This window comes from Temnothorax americanus, unplaced genomic scaffold (genome assembly GCF_048541705.1).
Source record: "Temnothorax americanus isolate GAGA-0224 unplaced genomic scaffold, ASM4854170v1 Scaffold38, whole genome shotgun sequence".
Lineage (NCBI taxonomy): Eukaryota > Metazoa > Arthropoda > Insecta > Hymenoptera > Formicidae > Temnothorax > Temnothorax americanus.
Genome location: NW_027509526.1, coordinates 1,316,320 through 1,342,251, shown reverse-complemented (window position 1 = coordinate 1,342,251; position 25,932 = coordinate 1,316,320). Strand labels below are relative to the sequence as shown.

General features: G+C 38.6%; 3 protein-coding genes across 6 annotated transcripts; 2 read left to right on the top strand and 1 right to left on the bottom strand.

Annotated features, from left to right (window-relative positions):
* Window positions 1-2,179: 2,179 nt before the first annotated feature.
* LOC143902064 (uncharacterized) lies at window positions 2,180-3,836 on the bottom strand. Its single transcript, XM_077414766.1, has one exon. The coding sequence runs from the start codon at window positions 3,812-3,814 to the stop codon at window positions 2,180-2,182; it is 1,635 nt and encodes a 544-aa protein (XP_077270892.1). The 5' UTR covers window positions 3,815-3,836.
* Window positions 3,837-8,309: 4,473 nt separating this feature from the next.
* LOC143902067 (uncharacterized) lies at window positions 8,310-12,018 on the top strand. Of its 4 annotated transcripts, none has more exons than XM_077414770.1 (7): window positions 8,854-9,262; window positions 9,350-9,440; window positions 9,667-9,801; window positions 9,905-9,997; window positions 10,064-10,320; window positions 10,400-10,565; window positions 11,251-12,018. In XM_077414770.1, the coding sequence occupies exons 2-7, from the start codon at window positions 9,353-9,355 to the stop codon at window positions 11,388-11,390; spliced, it is 879 nt and encodes a 292-aa protein (XP_077270896.1). In that variant the 5' UTR covers window positions 8,854-9,262; window positions 9,350-9,352; the 3' UTR covers window positions 11,391-12,018. The 4 variants fall into 4 exon arrangements, with proteins under 4 accessions (XP_077270894.1, XP_077270893.1, XP_077270896.1 ...); XM_077414769.1 differs by having other exon boundaries at window positions 8,856-8,996; window positions 9,099-9,440; XM_077414768.1 differs by lacking the exon at window positions 9,350-9,440 and having other exon boundaries at window positions 8,310-8,996; window positions 9,926-9,997.
* A 12,418-nt stretch (window positions 12,019-24,436) lies between these two features.
* LOC143902112 (uncharacterized) lies at window positions 24,437-25,076 on the top strand. Its single transcript, XM_077414816.1, has 2 exons — window positions 24,437-24,550; window positions 24,618-25,076. The coding sequence occupies exons 1-2, from the start codon at window positions 24,500-24,502 to the stop codon at window positions 25,074-25,076; spliced, it is 510 nt and encodes a 169-aa protein (XP_077270942.1). The 5' UTR covers window positions 24,437-24,499.
* The last annotated feature ends 856 nt before the right edge of the window (window positions 25,077-25,932 follow it).

Sequence of the window (25,932 nt, the reverse complement as noted above, 5' to 3'; positions counted from 1 at the left end):
GCTCAAACGGTGTATACCCCGTCGCTGTGTGCGGCGTTGTATTATATGCGAATATCGCAAACGGTATCCACTCATCCCAATCCGTTTGGTCCTCGTTTATGTAGTGTCGCAGGTATTCTGCTAATGTTCGGTGGGATCTTTCGAGTGCTCCGTTGCTTTCGGGATGATACGCGGTAGTTTGAATTTTGTTTATCTTCAAAAGTTTACAGGTGTTTTTGAATACCTCGCTCAAAAAATTCGTGCCTTGATCGGTCAGAATTTTTTCTGGAATTCCATGCTCTAAGACAATTTTTGTCACAAATTGCTTACTTACTGTACTTGCTTCTTGGTTTGGAATTGGTATCGCTTTACTATATTTCGTTAAATTATCTTGAAATGTTAACAAATATTTATTTCCATTCGTTGTAATTGTAAGTGGCCCTACAATATCCAAAGCACATTTCTCGAACGGCTTGGTAGGTGTGTCCGTAATTACCAACGGTACTTTATTTTTCCGCGATAACTTATTTCTTTGACATAGCTCGCATTTAGCTATATATTTTTCGACGTCTTTCGTCAATCCGCGCCAGTTATGATTTAACCGGATTCTATTTACTGTTCGTTCGACGCCTTGGTGCCCTCCTATAGGTGCATCATGGTACTCATGTAATATCTGCTTCTTTTCTTCTTCTGTATATATTCTTGCTTCCTCTTCGTTGGAATTATCCTCGTTTATCGTGTGGATTTTCGGTTCTTCTTCTGCGGCAACTTCGTCTCGTTTTACATTGCGGCTCAGTGCGTCGGCGTTTACATTCGCCTTTCCGGCTTTGTGTATAATTTCGTAATTGTGTTCTTCCAGCTGTAATCTCCATCGAATCAATCTTGAGCCTGGATCGTTAACGTTAAATAACCATGTTAACGGCTTGTGGTCGGTCACAATTTTAAATTTGGTGCCGTACACGTAAGGTCGGAAGTGTTTGACCGCCCATACAATGGCTAACAACTCTTTCTCTGTAGTGTTATAATTTTGTTCTGCTCGTGATAGAATTCGACTGGCATAAGCTATTGGCTGGTCTTCACCTATCTTTCCTTGAGATAGTATTGCTCCGATGGCATGGTCGGATGCGTCAGTAGTTATAATAAACTCTTGCGTAAAATCCGGATACTTAAGCACAGGTGCCGTTGTTAGTTTTTCCTTTAAATTATTGAAAGCATTTTCTTGCTCTGAAGTCCATTCAAATTTTTCCGTTTTCTTTGTTAACTTTGTTAACGGTTTGGCTGTCTTCGAGAAATCTTTTATGAATTTTCTATAGTAACCGGCTAAGCCGATAAATGATTGCACGTCCTTAACTCTTTTTGGCGTAGGAAATTCTTTTATCGCTACTAGTTTTGACGGGTCTGGAGAAATTCCATTCTCCGAAATAATGTGGCCTAGGTAGATCACTTCCTTGCGCAAGAATTCACACTTCTCCGGTTGTAATTTTAAACAGTTTTTTCGGAGTCTTTGTAGCACCTCTCTTAATCGTTTGTTGTGGTCCTCCAGGCTAGGTCCATACACTACTATGTCATCTAGATACACAAGACATTTAATTCCCTGTAGGCCAGTTAGTACAGAAGTCATTAACCGCTGAAACGTTGCGGGTGCGCTCTTTAGCCCGAACGGCATGCGATTAAATTCGTAGTGGCCGTAAGGTGTCGAAAATGCCGTCTTGTGTTTATCTCGTTCGGCCATCGGTATCTGGTGATACCCAGATGCCAGATCTAGCGTAGTAAAATACTTGGCGTTCCCCAACTGATCAAGTATATCAGTGATATTTGGCAGTGGGAATGAGTCGCCTATCGTTAGATCGTTTAGCTTCCGAAAGTCTACAACTACTCGGAGCCTTGGATTTCCGGCTGCGTCAGCTTTTTTAGGTACCACTAACAACGGTGCATTCCATTGGCTAGTACTGCTTTGAATTATTTTGTTTTCTAACATTTCTTGTACTTGCCGATTTACTTCCGCTTTATGCTTGTTTGGAAGTCGGTATGGTCTTACATTCACAGGCGCAGCGTCAGCGCGTGTGTTTATTTCGTGTTTTACTGCTGCAGTACACGATAATGGCTCTCCTTCTAAATGAAATAAATCGCCGTATTCTTCGCATATGTGTTGGAGTGATCGTTTTTCCTCGGCGTTTAAGTGCTGCGTACGCAATGCTAGTCAGATGCGTTCGTTTCGAGATACAGCAGGTTTAGTTTCCTTTCCCGTCATTGTTGCATGTATTTTTGTATGAGTATCTGTTTCTAGTTTTTCCAGCGTAACTTGTGGAATCGGTATTTCAATTTCCTTGTCTGTAGTATTTATTATGCTTACAATGCAAATATGATTCTCCGGTTTCACTAGGCAGTTTCCAATATAAACTCCTGGTTTCATCTCTCTTGCTTGTACGATACCTTCTTCATTTTTATCCGTAATTGCCTCTATTATAGTCTCGCTGCGAGGCTTTAGTGTGACCTTTCCATACGGGTGCAATTTGAAAGTTTCTTCCTTTATTTTTAATTGCATTTGCTCGTAATCGCAAGATGCGGCGTGTGTCCGTAGGAAATCTATTCCTAGGATTCCATCGTATTCTATGGCCATGTCTTCTCCTACCACATAAAATGCGTGTTTAATTTTTAATTTATTTGTTTCAATGGTCGCATACACTTTTCCGATTGTGTGTATTTTGTGTCCCGTGATTCCGGTGAGAGCTATGCGATCTTCATAGACTGGGGCGTCATCTTTTAACGCGTTTAGCTTTATTAATGAAATTGTTGAACCAGAGTCATATAGCATATTCGATGCTCCGGGTTTTACCTCTCGTATGGGTAATCTTGTTAATAACAGTTCTGGCTTCGTACGGCCGTATGGCACACTTTCGATATGTGTAACCCGATATTCTGAGGCAGGTCGTGGTTGTTTTCCTCTCGCCTCCTCTTGTTCGTCTTCGCTGCTTGCAGAGTCAGCGTTCTTCCTTCGGTTCGGCACTTTCAATTGTTGTCTTTTTTCGTTTTCTCTAGATTTGTTGGTGTTGGGGGTGTAGCTTCGCCCTTTTAATGTCCAACACTCATCTCGATTGTGCCCCGATTTTTTGCAATAATTGCAATATTTCTGCAGTGCATTTACTTGTGCAGGTTTACTAGGTTTAGGTAATGCGTTTCCTTGGCTTCGGCATTCCCGTCCATAATGACCAGTTTTTCCGCATTTAAAACATTGTACGCTCTGATTTTGGGGCTGTCTCGTATATCCTGGCTTATTTTTGTATAGCGAGGCGCCCGTTTTTGTCGCGGTCGGCCCTATGAGCTTTTCTTCCGCGCTTGCTCCCGTTATGGCTTCTTGTAACGTCGCATATCGCTGCGAACGTACAAGTATTTTTAATTCGTCGCGCAATCCTATTTGAAAATTAATTAAAGCTTGTTTTTGTATCGTTTGCTGGATCGCGCGTTTAAACATACTGGAGTGATCTTCTCCTTCTATCATAGCGTCATATAGCTTCATGGCTAGTAGATCGACTCGTTGCCCAAAAGCATGTGCGCTTTCGTTTGGCTTTTGCTTGAGAGTATTAAACTCAATCTGCAAATGGGTAGTGCTCTGCTTGGCTTGATAGCAATCTTCTAATTGTTGCTTTAATTGAGCGAATGTTTGTATATCTCGCGTTTCAAAATCTTGCATCGCTTTTCCTTTTAATTTTGTATATAAAATCGCCTGTACTAATGATTCTTCGTCTGTAGGCTGTATATTATGTACCGCATATGTGCACGCGTTTATAAATTCTTGTAATTTCTGTCGCGACGTCCCATCGAACTCAGGGATCATGCTTCGTGCTTCCTTTAACGTTATAGCATTCGGTATGGAACTACGCCGATTTCTTATATCGTGTTCCGTCCGTCCGTAATTTTCGCTCGAATATCTTTCGTTTCCGGCTCCTACTTGGTCGCCGTTTCGTGCACTATTTTCTAGTGTTATTAACCGTTCTCGTAATTCGCGCGTTTCGTCACGCATTTCTATACGCGATTCCTCTTGCATTTTCTGCATTTCCCGTAATAAATTGTATATTTCTCTTACGTCGTGCGTTTCCGTAGATAGCGGTGCGTACTGTGCGTCAGATTGTGACTGTGCCATTTCGGTTTCCTTAACTTGCGCTTGTGGCTGGTTTGTGTGAGTGCGTTCTTCTAATAGGGGTTTTTCCGTTCGCGTCTCTTCGCCGTTTTCCCGATAGTATTCGCTAGGGTCGAATATATCGCTCTCGTAAGAGGTCAATGAAAATTCTCGTCGCAAGGATACTCTGCTAGGGGTTCGGCTAACGTATGGTCTGCTTCTACGCGGTTTTTCGTCCGTCCGGTCAATGGGGTCGGTTGAGAATAAACTCTCGTCAATCTCACCAAACGGAAACTCGCGCTCAGTAACAACGTTTTCCGGTAACTCGGTTTCGCTGTCCGAGTGTCGCGTTTCTAATGCTACACGAACGTTATCTAAAGTCGCTTGTGTTGTCGCGCGCGGACTATTCACCCGTGGTGAAAATTCGTTGATTAACCACGACGCATTGGCTATCGGCGTTCGGGGAGGACTATTTTCTCCCGACATTCACGCGTAGTACAATTTTAAATTTTCTCGACTTACATTAGAAGTACGGCTCGCATGGTCGCTCGCAGGCTCCGTTGTTTGCGGCTGGCCCTGGCGTGAAGATGCTGGTTGTCGAACGCAGTTGCTGCTTCTCGTTGTTCGCTGCTTCTGCGTTGTCCGCTGCGTTGGCGTTGTCCGCTGCTTGGCGTCGTCCGCTGCTTTGGCGTTGTCCGCTGCTTTGCACTTGGCCTTGGGTGTTGGCCTTTTATTTTCTTTTCGCCCTTTGGTGTCCTTGAGGATGCCTTGATCGATCCCTTTTGGCTCAGTACCGTTGTGGATACCTTGGTCGCTCAGTACCTCGGTTATTTCAGCCGGTCGATCTGATTCTTGGTCAATCCACAGATGTTCCACCGTACTTATTTCCTTCCTGGTTAGTCGTATTCAGCGCTAACTGATAGACTTTATTTGCGTACCTTAGGCAGGCTTGCTGTTGTCTTTCCTAGTTGTCCTGGTGCTTTGGTCAATCCCACCGCTGCCACCAAATTATGTTATGCCGCGTTGCCGATTGGTGACGGCTTACGGCAAAACGTTTATTATTTTTGGGATCTCTTGACCTTACGAGTTGGGACTCGGTAAGCACAGGCGGGCAGATTAGGAAGCGGTCGGGTTCGCAGGTGAAACAAGGTGTAGGCGTCGTTAAATGAACTTCACTTCGTTTTACTTTATATTGGAGCTATATTTCAGCGCTCCTGTTACACTCACTAACTTACACTTGTAGTTGCCTTTCACAATTATTATATCTCGCACGCGCTTTGTTATAATGTAGAACTTCGCGACACGGCTTACGGGAACGGTCACGGGCAGAGTCTCTGGTGTATTACTCTCTCTCGCGGCTTCTTCGACGGTCCCTTATATTGCTTTGAGTCATGCCCTGTCGGCACTTTTCCGCCGGGTTCGACGGTCCCCCGAATGAGGTCGGTCAGTGACCGAGCGCATTCGCAATCTCGCTGTACTTCCGCGGTTCCGCGAATGTCAAAATGCGTTGTCGCACATTCTTATGCATATCGCAATAGTTCGATTGACGCGGAAGCTTGATGAACTTCCGCGTCCGCGTCAGCGTAAATTGAGGAGTCTTTCGAAAGACAATTTCCTCGAAGTCTTTCGAAAGACTATTCTATAATTTTATTATAAATAATTTAATAATTACCCGTTGTAATTTTAGATTACAACAAATTCGACTGTGATTGGCCAATTCTTACGACTCTGCGACTCGCATTGTAGACCCAGCATTAATGGTTTTAATACGAATGCATGCACATTAAAACACAAATTTAAATCAAATCAAGTGCTAAACGATCACGTTTCATCTGTCCTAACAATCTTGTTCTGTTAACATTGTCAATACATTGCTCAATTGGAAATAATACTTCTTCGTAATCATAATAATCGAGTACATCATTTCTGTCTATACACAAATTGTGCAATACGCAGCAAGATATAATGAACTTAGCCATAGATATCACAGACCACATATCTAGTCTCGTCAATTGTCGAAACCTGCCTTTTAAGAGCCCAAATGTATTCTCAATCCTAACTCGCGCACGACAAAAATTATGATTAAAATTAGCTTGCACGGGTGTCAAATGTCCATTGTAAGGTGTCAATAGATTTACAGATATCGGATACGCTGCATCACCAATGACATGATATTCATCACCCATTGTACATATTTTATCCTTAATGAACGACATATCATATACGCGAGCATCATGCATTTTACTACTTATTCCAGTAAAGGCATCTATAAATCGTCCTTTTGCATCACATATACCTTGTAGAGTGAGAGCAGTTTCGTCGTGTCTATTAACATATGTGTGACGAATTTTTTTTGCAGGCGTTCGAATCGGGATATATGTGCCATCTATGCACCCTATAATTCCATTAATTTCACATATATTTCGAAATTCTCGTGCATTTTCTTCACGTTCTTGTCTTGTAGCAGGAAATCGGATTATATTTGGAGCTAAGTTAATTAAAAAGTTTACAACTCTTTTTATTACAAAATGTACTGTAGCAATTTGCATATCAAAGCGCTCTGCTACACTCCTTATTGTTGTTTTATTTGCTGCAAACCTATACATGATAAAGTGATTTATTAAACAGTATTAGTTAAGATGTTATGTATTTAAAATATACAAATACATCTCAGAAATGTAATGTACCATAAGAAAACTAAAATATGTTCTTTTGGTGTTTTCTTCTTCCTTCCATGAAGATTCTTAGGATAATATTCACTTCTTTTAAATAAGTAAATAATATGTTCACATGTTTCTCGTGATAATCTGAAATGGGCTACAAACTAAAACATTTCATGAAATACTTATTATTTACATTAGAGACTTCAACAAATTTTATATATAAATACCTCTTCCTCACTTAATTGATCAACAACATTGGTAATATAGTGCTTTATCCGAGGTTTTTTTCGGCCTTTTAATAACGATATATATTGTATTTCTTCATCAGAACTATCTGATGAAGAAAATGCTAATTCACATGCTGCAAGTAGTCTTCCTAAACCTTCACTCCAATTATCTTGCGTAGTAGTTGTTGCTGTATTACATGGCATTTGATCTTGTAAAATAAAATAATTTGATTATTTCTATGTACAATTTCTCTAGAGATTAAAGATTTTTATATAAAACATCCTAATTGACACAGAGCATCAGTTACATATATTACACATGACATTATATTGCACTTAGACATTGTTGAGTACGAAATTTTTACATAGATGCAATGTAACTAATTCTTTCTGTTGACTAGAATGTATATAAATATAAATAGTTTACCATTATCAAGAGCTGAGGATGATGCATTGCTCGTTGTCTGTAGAAATTTTAAAGTAGTGTTTCCTGAGAAGAAAATCAATTTATACTATCACTGATAGTACATAATGACTCATTGGCATTAAATCATTCTTTTCCATTTTTTAAATATTTTTATAAAATACTTACCATCTCTATCTACTTCCTCGCATAAAATACCTTGGGTTGTTTTTATCATTTCTCCATGTTCATCCCGAACTATTTTTATATTTGCCTGGTTACTATAATCTGTAAAAATGATCAATAGTTGAAGTTTATTATAATTTTTAGCATCAAAACTGTTATAACATGTCAAATTAAATATTTTTTAAAATGCGTGTTACGCATATGCTAAGTGATAATTTCTGCAATTTTACTGACAGAATATCTGCAACGATACATAATAAAGTTTTTTGCAACTATTTCTATATACGTGCAATAGCAAAGCTTGTGCGGTTTATGTCGCTAATCCATCTTATTAATGTTACATTAGGTTAAGTCGACAGGAAACACCGACAAAACGCTATCGTGGGCTAGATTTATCGTAATATTGCTATTTGCAGATTACTTACCTGAATGCCTCAATTCACTCATTTTTTCAGATATTCTTATTTCTTCCGTTCCTTCTTTTCCTCTTTTTACGTTTTTAACCTTGACTATTCGTATATCGTCGTCTCGTGCTTCCACCATGACAGTTGAAGTTATGAATCGAACTTGTGTTTTATTTAATCTGACCCAGGTTGGAACTGGGTTGCTAAATCGAAAACGCTATAAGATTACAATGTAAAGTGTAAAAAGTGTAAACAGTGTACATATTAAGTTCGGATCGGGGAAATTGAATATTATGGGTAGAAATATTATTATGCAATCTATCGCGTATGATGTAAATTTCATTGTGTACGTTTATTTATTCTATGGCGTGTAATAAGGTTCATTAATTGACTTCTGTGAATAAATCAGCAACAAAGGCTAAACTAAACTAAGGCTATTGAAAAAACTACAAATATAAAGGCTAAAACTATTATGCGAAACTTGTCCGAATCCATTTTGGATCGATAGATTTGGTAATCGGATAATTGTGAAATGACTTTTATTAAAGTATGTTTTTATTATTCAATGTCGGGTGTTTTTGTGTGTATGTAGTGTAAGATCTTAACGTGTACTTATAGTGTACGGGGTGTAACGCATAGGCACTTTGCCTCGCCGCTATTCATCTGTAACCTTTGACAAGGTGTCGCACTTTGTGTGCTTAAACGCTTATAATTATTATGAAATAAAATAAAATAAAATTGTGTCGTATAATTGACTCGCACTGCATACTCATAAGTCCTTAAAATAATCATCAACTTAAAATTATTAAAAATACAAAAATAAAATATTATATATGGTTCTTTATCAAACGCTCATGTTACTTCAATTCGGTGTACGTTTGCGAACACTGCGCGTCATTCATGTCCGCCGTCAGGTTCTCGTCCACGGGCTCGATCTCCTGCTGCACCTGCTGCTCCTCGGTGGAGAAGATCTGCGACCCGGGCGATGTCGTCTCTCGTATGGGCGTTATGCCCCTGGTAAGTAATCTGGCTACCTCCTCGGGTGCGGTCCGGTCAGCGCTACAAATGCTTCGTATTGTTTGGAGCGTGGTTTTAACCAATCCACTTGGCACTTTGAAGTGTTCCAGCAGCACGTATGACGTCATTAATACGTCATAGATTTTCACTTCCAACTCGCTTTCAATGCTGCTGCTCTCCGAGGTAGTACGACTGAAGCGTGTAGTTTGAATGTCCAAAACGCGGGAAAGCAACGCTGTAAAGTTTGGTTAAGTTCACGTATTGCTGTATGTATGTCGTGCTATATACCGTGCTATATGTGTATATGGTGTACAAATTATAAAAGAAATTGAAAAAGAAATAAAATTGAACAGAAAATGCCGATCTTAAAGTTATTTGAAGGAGATACAGGAATGATTTATAACCTAGAAGTTTCTGAAGAAGATGCTATTGAGGCTAACAAAAGTAATAGTGCTATATGATCTGGCTATATTTAGCCAGATAGCACAAACGTCCTTAAGTCATCTTCAATTCATCCAGAGTGTCTTTAGGATGTCCTCACGCAGGACTTCTGGATGTGTCGAAAATGACTTGAGGACAACTTGTGCTATCTAGATATATGTAATTTTAGTTTGTAACTTAAAAAAGAGAAGTAAATGGCCTTTGAATTTTAATTTTTCTTTTCAAACAGATACGCTATTTGCAACGCAACTGTTACATAAATATAAGGCTGCTAGAGACCAACAAATTGCCAAGAGTGCCAAAAAGACAACTATCAAAAATGCTGAAAGGATGAATTGTCAAAGTCAATCAGTTACTGAAGCAGGTAAATTTGTTCATTTGAAATATGTATATAATATATATATGCACATATATACATATACATATATATGTCATGTTTTGTATATTTATAAGTTGTCTATTAATAGGATCATCCATGTTTTTTGAAGATGATACGGAGGAAATAACGGAAGAGTTTTCTCATGAATCTTCTCAAGAAACCTTTGATTTTCAAGAAAAAGGTATTTATGTTAATAATAATTAATATGAAGGACATAAAAAAAAGTAGATTTTATGTTATTTTGTAGATAGCTTTCGATGGCCACATGAAGCAGTTATTTTATTACTTGCACTATATAAAGAACACGAAGATGAAATCAAGCTTGGAAAAATGACTATGAAGAAATTTTGGAACATGATTGCCTCTCACTTAAATAAAAAAGAGTATAATGTCACAGTCTCTCAATGCAAAAGCAAAATGGCAGGTCTAAAAAATACGTACAAAAATGTTAAAGATCATAATGCAAAAAGTGGCAATAACCATAAAACATGGAGATATTTTGACGTAAATACAGAGGAAACAAATACTGTAACGTATATCAATTATACATGAGATGTTAATACCAATTTTCTTTGTATTACAGATAATGGACGAAATGTTTAATAAAAAGCCGTGGATGAATCCAATCCTTACATTGGACAGTAGCAATCCTACTACTGTACCATCTCCTGAATGCGATACTGAGAATAACAGTGACACTAGCAATCAAAAAGATCCATCTTCATCTAAAACTACAGTGCGTTCTACACGTAAGTATTTGTATCAATACTTTATAACATTTTGTGCAAAATAATGTGGACAAGAGGTAATTTTAAAATTTATATACATTTATTGCATAAAAAGGATTTATAGTGTTTTTTATAATACAACAATGGAAATATTAATCGACTCTACTGGCCATTATAATCGCGAAGACAATATGACCACTATTTGGTTCGATTATCATCATGTAATCTTTGATACTTACATATAAGCATATCATTTAAATAATTAAAATTTATTGCAAAAAATATTACCTCAGCCAGGGTAACATATTTCGCAATTGTCTTCGCGATTATAATGGCTAGTAGAGTCGATTAATATTTACATTGTTGTTTTATTATTTAACTGGCGAAGTAAAAAGTGATTTACTCTGTTTATTATAATATTTGTCTAGTATTTATAAATAATAAAAGAAACATTATGTGTAAATTCTTTGTATGTAATAAATCTAAAAATTACCTTTTGTTTACATTAATTTTCACAAAACTAATTATATTCTTGTTTTATTGTGAATGTAATGTATTACAATTTTATGTATATGTATGTCATTATAATAAATACATACACTTTATTGATTATTGTATTATAATTTTTACGAAATATTAAGCAAAACAAATAAGTAATATTGATAAATTAACATTTTGTATTAATATTACAATATTAAAATTACAGGCTTCAAACAGAGTGTCTTATTACAAAAAATACTTACTAATGCAGAAGAGAATGCCAATGAACGAAAGAGGATGCATGATGAAGCGATGTCTCGCCAAGACCAATTACTTGATATTCTAGCAAAGATAATTAAAAAATAGTTGCATATAAGCATATCCAAAGAGCTCTGTGATATTTCAGAGTACGAAGAGTACAAAGAGGATATTTTTTTCTTTTTCTTTTCATTTCAAGTTTAATTTTGTTTTAACTTTTGCCAAACATTAAAAAATAGTTGCATACCTAGCATATAAACATATCCAAAAAGCTCTGTGATATTTTAGAGTACAAAAAATACAATAAGGATATTTTTTTTCTTTTCTTTTAAGTTTAATTTTGTTTTAACTGTTGCCAAACATTAACAAATAGTTGTAGACATAGTATGTAAACATACCCAAAGAGCTTTGTGATATTGTCGAGTATAAAGAGTAGAAATGATGACAGAGTGAACAGTAAGATTATATATTGAATAATTGGCAAAATGTTTTTAGTTTTCTTCAACTAATGTTGTTCCTTAAGCAAAATGTTGAAACAGATTTGTTGTACTGTAATGTAGAAACGGTTCTTTTCTAAGTAGGATAGGGAAGACGAACTTATTTACTTGATATACCTTAAAGTACTTTATGTTTTATTTTAATAATGTATTACAAAAGTAAATTATTATATTTAACAAGAAAATGTTACAAAAATTATTACATACTATATCTGACGAATAAATACCTATGCAATATATCTGTTATATATTTCTTACACATAAATTAGCACATATGTTATTTCTTTTTGCTTCCGCAACAGCTTTATCATAATTCTGTTCAACTCTTCTTTCGCGCATTTCTATTTCCTCCACATCTCCAACAATGGCTTCATCTTGCAATTGCAATTTATCTTTTCTTAATAAGCAAATATTGTGCAACACACAACATGCTAATATGTGATAGGGTGTGAAATCCATGCGATTAATTGCCAAATTATTTAATAAACTTCTCCACCGTCCTTTCAGAAGACCAAATGCTTTTTCAATAACCATTCGAGTAGAAGAATGACAATAATTATAATTCTTCTGATGTCTTGTAAGGTGTCCGTTATCCGAATATGGGACTAACAGATGCTGATGCAATTTATAAGCAGCATCTCCAATTAAATGCGTGTTATTCGGAAATTTAGTCGGATCATGAATATATTCCTGAAGAGCTGATAGACGAAAAACACGTGCGTCATGAACGGAACCCACGTTTCCAACATAAATATGCGTAAATTGTCTCGTGTGATCACAAACAGCCTGCAAAAAGACAAATTATATTTATATTAATTATTTACACACGCACACACAAACACACACGTAGTTTGATTATTATATATATATATATATATATATATATATGTAATTATATAATAATAAAACTATTATCATTATATAGACTGTGTTCCAATATTCACTACCAGTATTTAACATCTATAATGTACGTAACGTAAACAATAGATTTTAAGTACTGGCAATAAAAGTTGTTTATTAGAACATAATTATAATATGTATAAGATCTTATATATATGTATAATTAATTATTGAAATCTTACTTGTACATGAATTGAATGATGACCTTTCCGATTTATGTAAGCTTCTGCATTTTTACTAGGTGCAGGAATATTAATGTGAGTCCCATCTATAGCGCCGATGGTGTCAGGAAAATCATTTACAGAAGAGAAGCCATCTACAATAGCTTGTATTTTATCTCCTGCAGGCCATTTTATATAAGTTGGCGAAACTTCAGACAATGCCTTGGCAACTCGGCGCACTGTTCGTATGGCAGTGGCTTTACCAACATTGAATCGTTGAATTATCGATCTGAAAAACAAATATTGTTTATATCAAAATTTAGCATATAATTCATAGTTGACAGTTAAAATATGTTCAATATTTATATCAATTGTATTTACAATACTTGCCTATATGAATCTGGAGTTGCAAAACGCCAAAGACTTAGTAAAAGTTGTTTATCAGGAGATATCATTTGATTTCCATCTGTAGTGCGAATCAATTTATGCCCAATTTCGCTCAAAATAAACTCAAATGTAGAAGGCAGCATTCTGATTATTAATCATATTAAGTATTACATAATATAAATAATTAGACATTTCAAATCTTTAAGTTTATACATAGGTAAGCATTTAATGCAAATGTGTCGTATAATACATACCGAAAGTGAGATTTAAATTCCATACCGCTAAGCGATGGAATTATGTGTTCGACATATTCCTCTATTTTAGGAATTTTTCGGCGATTTTCTATAGCATCCATCTCATGTATAATTAAATTTAATATGTCTGCATCGCCATCTTCATAAATGTAAGCAGATGGTTCCAGGAAAATCTTTACAATACACGTTAACGCAATGTCGACTTCCATGTTTATACAAATGTAATGTCCCTCGTTGTCAATTATAAAATCGGTATTTTTTTGAACACTTTTTCAATAGATAAAAGTAGTAAACGTGTTATTGTTACTCAGGCAAAAATAATAAACAATAAAATTGTATATAAAGAAACTCACCGTTGACAATGTATTTTCTTCGCTACTCGATGTCCTTTATCTATTTATTATACGATATCCTTCAGATATTTATCCAAATATTTTAGATTTCGAGAATAAAGTCCCAGTTGACACAAGAATACAGAATAGGTCAGATAGGTGTTTCGCCGTGTCACGGTATCTCCAATTGTGGTATTTCAATATGATAGGTTAAGAAAAGTGAATACCGGTCCACTTAACACTACAAATGCTTCGAAGCATTAAGGCGGCGATCCACTTGCGTAGCATTCGGTGCGTTGGTAGCGCTAGTGGAACGTTCTATGGTAGCGTTGGAAGTGAAACATTTGGAAGCATTTGTAGCGCTGACCGGACCGCACCCCTCGTCTACCAACTGATCATAAATCGGCGGTATCGATTGGTCTACCAATACGTCAGTAGAACTGGGCTGTTTCGGGTCCGGCAGTTGTCCTGCTCGTTCGGGTTGCCCCTTCTGCACCATCTGCTCCCTGTCAGCTCGTACAGGTTCCTGGGACATCTCGCTGGTCTCCACGGAAGATTCCCGACTCGCCTGGGGAACGGGCACTTTAGTGTACGGTCCCAACGTGCAATGGCCTTAACAGTAAGGTTTTGATCTATCGCGTTGCTCGATTCAGCCGTCCGTAATCGTAACTGGCCGAATCGAGCAACGCAATTAGTCGAAAACTTATGGCTTAATCGACTGTTGTCCGTGCATACTAACACAACCTTAACAGCCAATCGGAACGTCCGACAAAGCTTTGTTTTAAGAAGTCAACGGTATGGATTTGCTACCGCTTAGGGTTGATTTATAATAGCTGTAACCGTTGATTTAAGCCGTAATCTTTAAAAAATTGACTAATCACAGTCGAATGTGAGAAGAATAATCGACTGTGATTGGTCAATTTCTTAAAGATTACGGCTTAAATCAACGGTTACGGCTATTATAAACTAACCCTTAAGGCCGTGCCTTAAGTTCTTGGCTGTGATTGGCTGATTTGCTTACTGCTTGAGTTTTAGGCTGGTTTCACATGGGGCGTAAGATGCATATGCGTAACTTGCGTTAGCCAATCAAATCGTCTCAGCTACTATACGCGTGTGATACGATTAAATACTGAGACGATTTGATTGGCTGACGCAAGTTACGCATACGCATCTTACGCCCCATGTGAAACCAGCCTTACTGCTTAAGTTTTTCTATGTGCCACGGCCTTAAGAGTCTGGCAACTGAGTGAACTCACGTGTATTGGCTTTGGAATAAAATGGCGAGAGCCAATAGAAATATTCTAAGCTTTAGGTTAAGGCCAGTTAAGGCATAAGTTCGTGCATACGACGATACGACCCATTCATGCCCCACCATGTTCCTAATCACTCCAACGCACTCCAAAAACTTATAAGCCATTTTATTATTCAGCTTAAAGGCCATTGCACGTAACAAAGTTTTAGTCATAATCGTAAGGCCGTAAGAAAATAGAGCAATCACACTTGACTATTCTTCAAGCGCGAGGAGAATAATCGACTATGATTGGTATATTTTCTTACAGCCTTACGATTATGACTAAAACTTCGTTACGTGCAATGGCCTTAAGGCCATTGCGCACAAAATGCATAGCTTAGCATAAGCGTAGCGTAAGACCGTTAACCAATGAGCATCCAGCATAAAGTCGCCATATTAATTTACATAAGATGCTCATTGGTTCAGCGGTCTTATGCTATGCTTATGCAACCTATGGAATTTTGTGTGCGATGGCCATTATAAGCGGGGAGCACATACTTCTGCACAACGGATAATGCGTAAGCATAACAAAATTGATTAGTCTATTTTCTTATGCACATGTGTATGGACCAATCAATTTTCTTATTCTTACGTATTATGCGTTGTGCAGAAGTGTGTGTTCCCCGCTTTATTCTGCATCTTTGCTTGCCTTGTACATCATTGTTGTGACAGATTGCCTAACCTCTCGTAAAATTATTGTGTTGTAAATACTGTGATATTACTTATATCTCAGTGGTTGTACATACATAATAATGTTATCCTTCCTCTCGCAGGATTTGGACAAAATCAATTATGGCCAGACTCAGAGGGTCTGTAAACATGTTAAATTGACGGAATAAAATCATTGCATCGCAGTCGTTGTGACAATTTAATTAAACGCCCGTCACGCCGTAACGAAGCGTCGTTGACCCATGGTTTCTATACTTAAAGTTGGTGTATTTATTCTTTCTTTCATTACACAAATTTACGAAACTTAGTTTTTCTGCACCTTGTATATATATCTCAGGAACTACTTAATATTGTAACTCGTGCTCAATCGTGGTCAATCGGGACGGTGGTCAATCGAGACGGTAGTCAATCGGGACCGTAGCCAATCGGGACGGTGGTCAATCGGAACCGTGGTCAATATCAACGTGGTCAATCGAAACGGTGGTCAATCGGGATGGTGGTCATTCGGAACGGTGGTCAATCGGGACCGTGGCCAATCGGGACCGTGGCCAATCGGGACGGTGGTTAATTAGGACTGTGGCCAATCGGGACCGTGGCCAATATCAACGTGGTTAATTAGGACTGTGGTCGATATCAACGTGGTCAATCGGGACCGTGATTAAGAGGGACTGTGGGCAATCAGGACCGTAGTCAATCGCAACGTGATCAATATTAACGTGGTCAAACACAACGTGGTCAATCTCAACGTGGTCAATTTCAACGTGGTCAATTTTAACGTGGTCAATCTCAACGTGGTCAACTGGGACCGTAGTCAATCGGGACGGTGGTTAATTGGGACGGTGGTCAATCGAGACCGTGGTCAATCACAACGTGGTCAATTGCAACGTGGTCAATTGCAACGTGTTCAATATTAACGTGGTCAATAAAGACCGTAGTAAATATTAATGTGGTCAAACGGGACGCTCCCGTCGTCTCGGCGCTGAGCGCGGCGACCAAGGAAATTGACGCGAAGTGTTTGCGCTATCGAGAGATAGTCGCCAACGCGATCAAGACGGGAACTTCAGCTAAAACTGCGATACTGAAAAGCGAATTCTTCGATCCTAACAATATCGTTGATTGCGAGATTACTGCGCTCTGTTTCCGATTCTAATGTCACGACGCATATTTACAAATATATGTATTCGTACACAAAACAATGTAAATGCGTATCGACTTTTGTAAATATATTTTATTTTTTCAAAATAAACAAAACTACCGCTCTTACGCGGATATCTCATATATGTGTTTTCTCTCTTTCTTTTCCCTCCTTCCAGATCCGTACCTATCTCGATACGATCCCGGGCTCCCTAGATCCCCCGACTCCTCTTATTCCACAATCACCGCGATTGGGTCATCTACGATACGTAGTAGAGAAGAACGACCTTGAACACGTTCGAACGCGTTTTCACGCGCTTATCCACACCACCACCGCGCGGGACGTCGAGCAGAGCAACCTTGAACGAGTTCGAACGAGTTTGAACACGTCCGAACGAGTTTGAACGCGATCGATAACGCGGTAACGAATCGAGCCGGATTTCCGCGCGCGACCGATAACGCGGTCGATAACGCGGATCCGCTGATCCGAGCGCCCTTTCGGAGCGTCCGCGTTTGACGATCCCCCCACCCCGGTGCCAACGTTGCGGCGCGAAATTTCCCATCACCCGCCTAGGGAATTTACGTCTTACCACACAATACTGTCATCTGATTGGACAGCCTCGAGTTTGTTCTCAAATCTGATTGGACAGCGATAAGAACTTGTCCAGTTACTAATAAATCGCGTGGGGAATTTTCCTCCCGCAGTTCCCCCCTCCAATGAACCTATACCCTTCCCCTCGACTCCCTTGCCCATCTCTTATGGCGTTCCCCTGCGTGCGCGCGGCCCGCCTCGCTTCCCCGCGGAGGTACCCGATCGCCGATGTATAGACTCTTCAGCTACTACAACAGAATATCTGTTACTGAACCGATCGGTAGAAGAAGAGAAAGCAATTGTTGCAGAGCGATATGAGGCGGGCAAGGATAATCTAACTCATACTGAATGGAATTTAGTAAAAGGTAATTTCTTATTTTTTTCTATTTTGCTCCTTCTATAGTCATTATTGAGAAATTTTACTTTTTATTTGGTTTTTCAATAATTTTTAACAGTTTGTGATAAAAAGAAATAAAAAATAAAAAAACACTTTGGGATTGTTGCACGGCATTATTTGGGGCTTGCGGCAATTGAAGTTTCGAGTAAAAGGCTTTTTTCACATGTAGGTGCAATAGTAACTAATCGTAGAAAAAATTTGACAACAGAGCATGTTGAGCAGTTGGTATTTCTTCATGACAATCTTTAATCTCTGATTCTAACTGTTTAGCTGGTTTAACATTCTTTTTTTTTTTTACTTAAGATTAATATAAGTTACATGTGGTTTTTGGTATTCTTGGCTTTGATCCTTATTTGACTAATTTCTGACCTTACTTCTTATTTCTTAATTCTTATTTAATAATTTTTAGATTGTACTTTATGTGTGTATGTGTAGGCGATTTAAAAAGATTTATATTTTTTTATACTATTCCTCTCTTCCTTATAATTTCTAATTTTAAGAGACAGTAAATTTGCGCAATTATTGTATATTTACTAAAGTCTTTTAATTAACGTCACAATTTTAAGTCGTAACATTAATTTATTTTACATGTATTTTTTGTTTTAAAAAAGCTTCTTTATGATTTTTTGTGAAATTTCAAGCAATAAACATGTACATCTTTTATTGTAATTTTATTCATTTTGCTGTTTTTGGTTTCAAATTTAGAAAAACGTAAAATCAAAGCATTGTAAAAGTAAGAGCGTTTGAGTTTTAATAAAATTCTATTTGTATTATCAAGAGACACGGTAGTGTCTCGCGCCAAATACACGCGGAGCGAGACCGACCGTGACTCTTTTACGCGACGCGACGGGTTGCGCATACCCGAGATGTTGAGATCTCAATAACGAGTGAACGGATCAAGTTCTAAGTAGGCTTGATCGATAGCTTGGGGTCCAATTAGGGGGGGGGGGATTCATAATATTCCGCTACGTGCCCTACGAGCGGAGATACTGCGACGCAAAGTCCAAATGTGAAAATTTATTTTTAAGATACTCCTCCTCCTCCCCCTCCTCCTAACGCCGACATCTCAATATTGTTATGATTAGCAGAGAAACGTCCCTTTCACTTTTTTGACGCTGGCGGCGCAGGTATCGCCAGTTTCGATATCGCGCGCGTATTTCGAAATTAGGTCAACAGACTTATCGGTCAGGAGGAAGATTTCTATTTAGGTAAATTAGGTAATAATATATATTGAGTCAACGGAAAAGAAGGTTTTCTACACTTGGCAAAAAGTGCCGCTAGGGAATTTTTAAGTCGATTCTTATGAATCAAGCTTGAATTCGATGTCTAGGTATCCCAGGTTGCCGATGACGAGGTCCAGATAGTGCGCTTCATAGTTTTCGGTGTCCAGGTGTAATAATACGTTGAATTCGATGTCCATCTGTCCCAGGTGGCTGATGACGAGGTCCTCATAGTGCGCTCCGTAGTTTTCGGTGTCTACGTGTATTAATACTTTGAATTCGATGTCCACGTGTCCCAGGTTGCCGATGACGGGATCCAGATAGTGCGTCATAGTTTTCGGTGTCCATGTGTAATCGTACGTTGAATTCGATGTCTAGGTGTCCCAGGTTGCCGATGACGAGGTCCACATAGTGCGCTCCGTAGTTTTCGGTGCCTACGTGTATTAATATCTTGAATTCGATGTCCACGTGTCCCAGGTTGCCGATGACAAGATCCACATAGTGCGCTCTGTAGTTTTCGGTGTCTACGTGTATTAATACTTTGAATTTGATGTCTAGGTGTCCCAGGTTGCCGATGACGAGTCCACATAGTGCGCTCCGTAGTTTTCGGTGTCTACGTGTATTAATGCTTTGAAATTGATGTCTAGGTGTCTCAGGTTGCTGATGACGAAGTCCAGATAGCGCTCTCCGTAGTTTTCGGTGTCTAGGTGTAATAATACTTCGAATTCGATGTCTACGTGTCCCAGGTTGCCGAGTCCACATAGTGCGCTCCGTAGTTTTCGGTGTCTACGTGTATTAATACTTTGAAATTGATGTCTACGTGTCCCAGGTTGCCGATGACGAGGTCCACATAGTGCGCTTCGTAGTTTTTGGTGTCTAGGTGTATTAATAATTTTAAATCTGAATGTAGGACACGTAGATATCGAATTCGAGGTATTAATACACGTAAACACCGAAAACTACGAAGCGCACTATGTAGACCTCGTCATCGGCAACGTGGGACACCTAGACATTAAATTCAACGTATTATTAAATCTGGACACCGAAAACTATAAAGCGCACTATCTGGAATCCGTCATCGGCAACCTGGAACACGTGGACATTAAATTCAAGGTATATTAGTACACCTGGATACCAAAAACTATGAAGCGCACTATGTGGACCTCGTCATCGGCAACCTGGGACACCTAGACATCAAACTCAAGCTTGATTCATAAGAATCAACTTACAAATTCCCTAGTGGCAAAATTAAAATTATGTCATGACATAATAAAAATTCGCTGAATTAAAATTATGTCTAAACATAATAAAAATTAGACGAATTAAAATTATGTCTAATAAAAATTGGATGATGTATAAAGCAGGACACACACACTTTTCCGTAGTAGAACATAACAGTAAGGTTTCGACTCGCGTTACTCGATTCGGCCGTCTGTAACTGTAGAAGTAAGAATCGAGCAACGCGATTGGTCGAAACGTTACTGTTACGTTCTACGAAAAGCGTGTGTGCCCTGTTTACAATACAATAGCCTTTTACGTGTCTCACTGTTTTAGTTTTTCACTAGATTGCCGTAACTATAAAAAACGTAAAACGTAAACATAAGCTGAAGAATCAATTAGTATATTGCTTTAACTTTATGTATTTTAGAAGACGATAGAAATGATGATACGAGTTGGCCGTAAGCAGGAGTAAGTACGATTTCAACCGGTTTTACTTTACTTCTGCTTACGGCTCATTTCTATCGTCTTCTAGAATACATAAAGTTAAAGCAATAACAATATACTGATTGGTTCTTCAGTTTATGTTTACGTTTTATGTTTATGGTTATTATGACAATTCATGTGCGAAAGCCTTTAGGTCGGTATTCATAGTCGGTTCTTATTTTAAGACCGTCTTAAGTAATGTCTTAAGATGCTAATACGGCTTTGTGATTGGTTAATGACATCTTAAGATTGTATTTAAAACGGTCATAAATATAAGATTTGACTATGAATACCAGCCTTAAATCCAATGAAGAATTAAAGGCAAGAACCAATCATGTTACAGAATCACTAAGCGCTTACTGGTCTCTTTTGTCTGCTGAACGTGCCCAATGTTACCGTTTTATCAATGTTAACATCTTATAAAAATTTTTTGATCAACCAATCAATGCTTTGCACCACAAAAGCGAAGGTGCCACACACAAAAGTTGCGTTTCGCGATTGTTAATGGTTGGTCGACACGAGTAGTCAGACAGAACGTCCAAAAAAAATTTCCCACGACAGAACATAACACGACATTATTTCCAAAAAAATAATATCCCCGTTACAAAATTTCCTGCGACAGAACGTCCACGCAAAACCAGGAGCCACATGGGTTCATAAATTTCCACGCGTGGAAAGCCTACGCATGTACTTTGAAGGCATACTATGTGTGTAGTTTAACCATAGTGGAGCGGAACCTACCACCTCCATGCATACGCTATCCACGCGAAACGAGGTGTCACATGGGTTTACATTCTCTTTATTTTACAACTTTTTTTATTTATTACACACCTATATTCGAATATGTGGCGATTGTAAGGAACTTGTGAATCCGATAAGGATACATTAGTAAGAGATGTTGTGCGAAATATTTGTTAGGTAATTCAATGCTCCGGCAGGATTATACGTATTTACAACGTTGCGGAGGCGAGCGTCTAAGCGCGCCTGTTTTATTCTCTTTGGGCGAGTCTCTCCCGCTTGGAATTGTGCTATTTGACGCTCTTGATCACTTTATTCCATTTGTAGGCCCTCGATGAATTTCCAGATTGTAACATGATGTGCCTGCAAACGTACCGCGAATCCATGATGCCACCCTTCAACTGCGTTGTTGGTACGCGGTAGGTTTTCCTGAGTTCTGTTGTAGACATTCCAGAGTGCAATTGGAAAGCGTGCATCTCGTCGTTTTCCTCTTCGATTCTGTTTTCCGATCCATGTTTCCTCATAATAATCAAGTAGAGGTTGTAATATTACCTCGTTGCAAGTATAAAGATCGGTGTCAATGAGTTGTTCGTATGTGGAAATGATATAATTGACTGGAACAAATGCCAGTGCAATTAATTTTTTTAGCTGCTGTGCAAATTCCTTGTCCTGCGCATATCTTGTTTGTAATCCATTCGTCTGAATATGTTTCCAAATGCACTGCGAAAAATGAAAATAGCATCCATGCACTGTGCTTGTCTGAAACACCTCTTGGAACGCCTGTATGAAACTGAGTTCGTAATCCGTTGTTACGGCGGTTGGTTTAAGTTTCCGTTGCAGATTTTTTAATGCGCCCAAAAATTCGATGTAAGTTTCTCGCGATTTTTTTGTTGTAAGTACATATACCAAGGGAATTGTTGTATTCTCGTGAAACCCGTGAATCGTGTATAATTGGGTAAATATGTTTGGTACCGTCTTGAATGTGCCATCAGCGTGCCATTGGTTGCAATTTTGTAGAAATTTTAAATTCTGCTTTGTGGTGAAAATAATTATGTGGTCCTGTCGTTTATTGTTGTAGTAGATAAATTTAGTACCTGCTTTTGTTTTACAATAATCACCCGTTATAATCAGATTCTCTGCAGTAGACGGATTTAGTGGTGGTGCATTTGCTCGTAATCGTGTCCTTTGAACCGTGCGGCAGAGTGAATGTGTAGGTGGCAACTGTGCTGCTACGGATGCAGTGATACCGGTACACGCAGCAGAAACAATGTTTTTTGTTGGATCATTAGATTCGATCGCTTTTCGTTTCATGTGGTTTGTAACTGCAATTTGCTTGACGTGCAATATATCCGGAGCGTGATTATGCGTCGTTTCGCTCACAACGGATCCTGGAAATTTATATCGGTGATGACGTCGTGAATATTTAATATAATATGTAATGTATAGGTGACACGTGAGGGGTGATTTTCGAATACATGTTGATGTTACCTGTCTCTTCCTCGGTTGTCGTTTGGCAACGCCCGGGACACTTTATCTCCTGCGCGTAGCGAGTGCATCGCCAAAACACTGTTGTTGTAGTTGCACGGTGCTTGTAGTAAATGAAACTTTGGTGCTGTAACAATTTCCCACCTTTTTGACTAGTTAGAAATGTAAGTGGCATTGCTTCTTGCCGCAGTACAAGCTGAGTTGAAACTGCTGTTAGTGTTTACAAGCCGTTAATATGTACGCACGTGCTATTGTAAACAGATTCAAACATCTCTACAGTCGATGAAAAATATAACTGTCTTATAACTTTCCACGCGTGGAAATGGTCATATATTAATATGAACGCATGTACTAATGTAATACCGTAATAAAACCGATAATGACATGATTCATGTGCCGATTGTGTCGTGGGTGTTTTGTCGTGGGAAGTTTTGTCACGGGGATATTATTTTTTTGGACATATTGTCGCGGGATGTTCTGTCGTGGGATATTTTTTTTGGACGTTCTGTCATGGATCCGTCGACACGTGCGTCGTTATAAAATTATTATTGATTAAATCTAGCCCGGATCGAGTGCTGTTCGTTGTATTTGCAGCAAAGAAGAATAAGCAGAGAGACACGTAAGTGCATACGTTTATTGTAATTGTAAAGGTAACAAACGTAAGTTTCGGCACAAGATTCGTGTGATAGCGTTACAGTATAACGTTAGTATAACGTTACATGGGTTAACGCACAAGAAACGCATCGGTTACGGCGTTATAAGCTTACTTAATAGATGCCTCGGATCGAGATCGATTCTTTCACATGCAGTCTCTCACGTATAATGCCGTAACCGATACGTTTCTTATACATTGACACTGCATGTTACGTTACGCTACGTTACTATACGAGAATCTTGTGCAAAGGCTCTAATTGTAAGTCGTAAAAATATCACGTTCATGACTACGATAAATGTCTCGTTCTCTGCCATTAGATTGCTCATCGCGTCGTCGCCTGTCGCATCATCGCTCGTCGCGTCGTTTCTCGGAAAGCCCGGATCAAGTGCCATTCCGAAACAAGGAAGAAGCAGAGAGACATGTAAGTGCTTATGTCTATTGTAGTTGTGAAATTAGCAGAGACAAACGTAAGAGTTTCTGCACAAGACTCGTGTGATAGCGTAGTATAACGTAACATGGGTTAACGCATAAGAAACGTATCGGTTACGGTTTCTTATGCGTTGACACTGCACGTTACGTTATATGAGAGTCTTGGGCAAAGGCTTTATAAGTCGTCAAAGACTATTTTGTGTGTACCACGCGGTCATTAATGCTTTTTCAACTGAATCTGCGATTTTTATAGTGCATGTATTACGTCCATGACAAACGTCTCATTTTCAGATTTTTCATTGCTCTTGGCATCGTCGCTCGTCGCTCGTCGCATCGTTGTTCATCGCATGCTCGTCGCTTGTCGCGCAGAAAATGATTTCTTCTAGGCAAAAAAAGATTCCGTCTCTCGAAGCTGAAGATGACGTAAGTATAAAAAATGCATATTTATAACATGTTTATTTTTAATTTTAATACATTAAAAATATTTCAGATTGATATGGAAGATATGGAACTCCTGTTCAAGGAATTTTCTGATTTTTCGTGTACCGCTCCTGCTGTCGGCTCTTCGAGATCCGTCGCTGCTGCCGGCCCTTCGAGTGCTACCGCTGCAGCCAATAATCCTAGTATCCCTGTTACTGCCGGCCCTTCGAGTGCTGCCGCTGTAACCAATCCTAGCATCCCTGTTGCTGCCGGTCTTTCGAGTGCTGCTGCTGCAGCCAATCCTTTTGGTGTTTTCACTGTTACCCGTCCTTCGAGTATCCCCACGCTGCCGATCCTTCTAGTACCTCTGTTTCTGCCGGCCTTTCGAGTATCCCCGCTGTTGCCGTCCCTTCGAATACCGCCGCTGCTGCCGGTCCTTCTAGTACCACCGCTGCTGCCGGCCCTTCTAGTACCGCCGCTACTGCCGGCCCTTCTAGTACCGCCGCTGCTGCCGGCTTTGTTGATTTAGGTGAATTATACATATTGATTATTTTATTTATATTTACACATATATAATTGGTTATATTTATATTTATGAATATTAATGACTTACTTTTTTATCATAGCACGAAAAGGAAGGGGCACGAAAGCTGGTAAACATTGTAAGGCAAAAACATTCTTCCAGTTCTTGTTTCACATGAGCGACACATACAGCAACCACTATTATGGCGGAGAAAGAGGAAGAGGAAGAGGAGATGGAAGAGGAAGAGAAAGAGAAAGAGGAGATGGAGGAAGAGGAAGAGGCAGAGGAAGAAGTCAAGGAGATTAAGTAGCATATACGGCAGCATATACAAGGTATACGTATGTGCAAGATATTTTATACAAATGCTTAATATTTGGTATATATTCAAATCAAAAATTTATTGTGACACACGCAACTTTTCTATTTCAGATCATCCGACGCTCAAAAGCAGAGTAGCAAGATATTTGTAATAACTCTTTTATTTAGATTCCATGTGAAAGGGGAAAAATATTTTCCTATAGATATTTTATTTTTTTAGTTTTTATCACACGGTACTGTGGAACAGTCATATATAGGTTTATTTCGTAGTGATCGACATCGTTCGTAATAGATATTTTTTTAGTTCGTGATTTAGAAATCATCTGATTTGCAACGCGCAAGTGAGGTCGGGTAGATTTGTGTTGAAATATTTTTTGAGATCTTTTGTTCTGCAAATAAAAAAATATTTGTAGCTTTTGTATTTTTCTTAAATTGCTCGACTAATGTTTACTTTGCTAGATCCAAGTTTTTACGCACTATTGAAAGAAACATTTTGTTCGTGCATATTATTAACGTCTTTATCCTTTTATTATTTTTTTACAAA

Excerpts from the sequence above, each read along its gene's own strand:
- LOC143902064 (XM_077414766.1), bottom strand. The coding sequence starts at position 3,814 with ATGATCCCTGAGTTCGATGGGACGTCGCGACAGAAATTACAAGAATTT.
- LOC143902067 (XM_077414767.1), top strand. The coding sequence starts at position 8,813 with ATGGTTCTTTATCAAACGCTCATGTTACTTCAATTCGGTGTACGTTTG. Across the intron at positions 9,998-10,063 it reads CTTTGATTTTCAAGAAAAAG|ATAGCTTTCGATGGCCACAT; the intron begins GTATTTATGTTA and ends GTTATTTTGTAG. Across the intron at positions 10,566-11,250 it reads AACTACAGTGCGTTCTACAC|GCTTCAAACAGAGTGTCTTA; the intron begins GTAAGTATTTGT and ends TTAAAATTACAG.
- LOC143902112 (XM_077414816.1), top strand. The coding sequence starts at position 24,500 with ATGATTTCTTCTAGGCAAAAAAAGATTCCGTCTCTCGAAGCTGAAGAT. Across the intron at positions 24,551-24,617 it reads CTCTCGAAGCTGAAGATGAC|ATTGATATGGAAGATATGGA; the intron begins GTAAGTATAAAA and ends AAAATATTTCAG.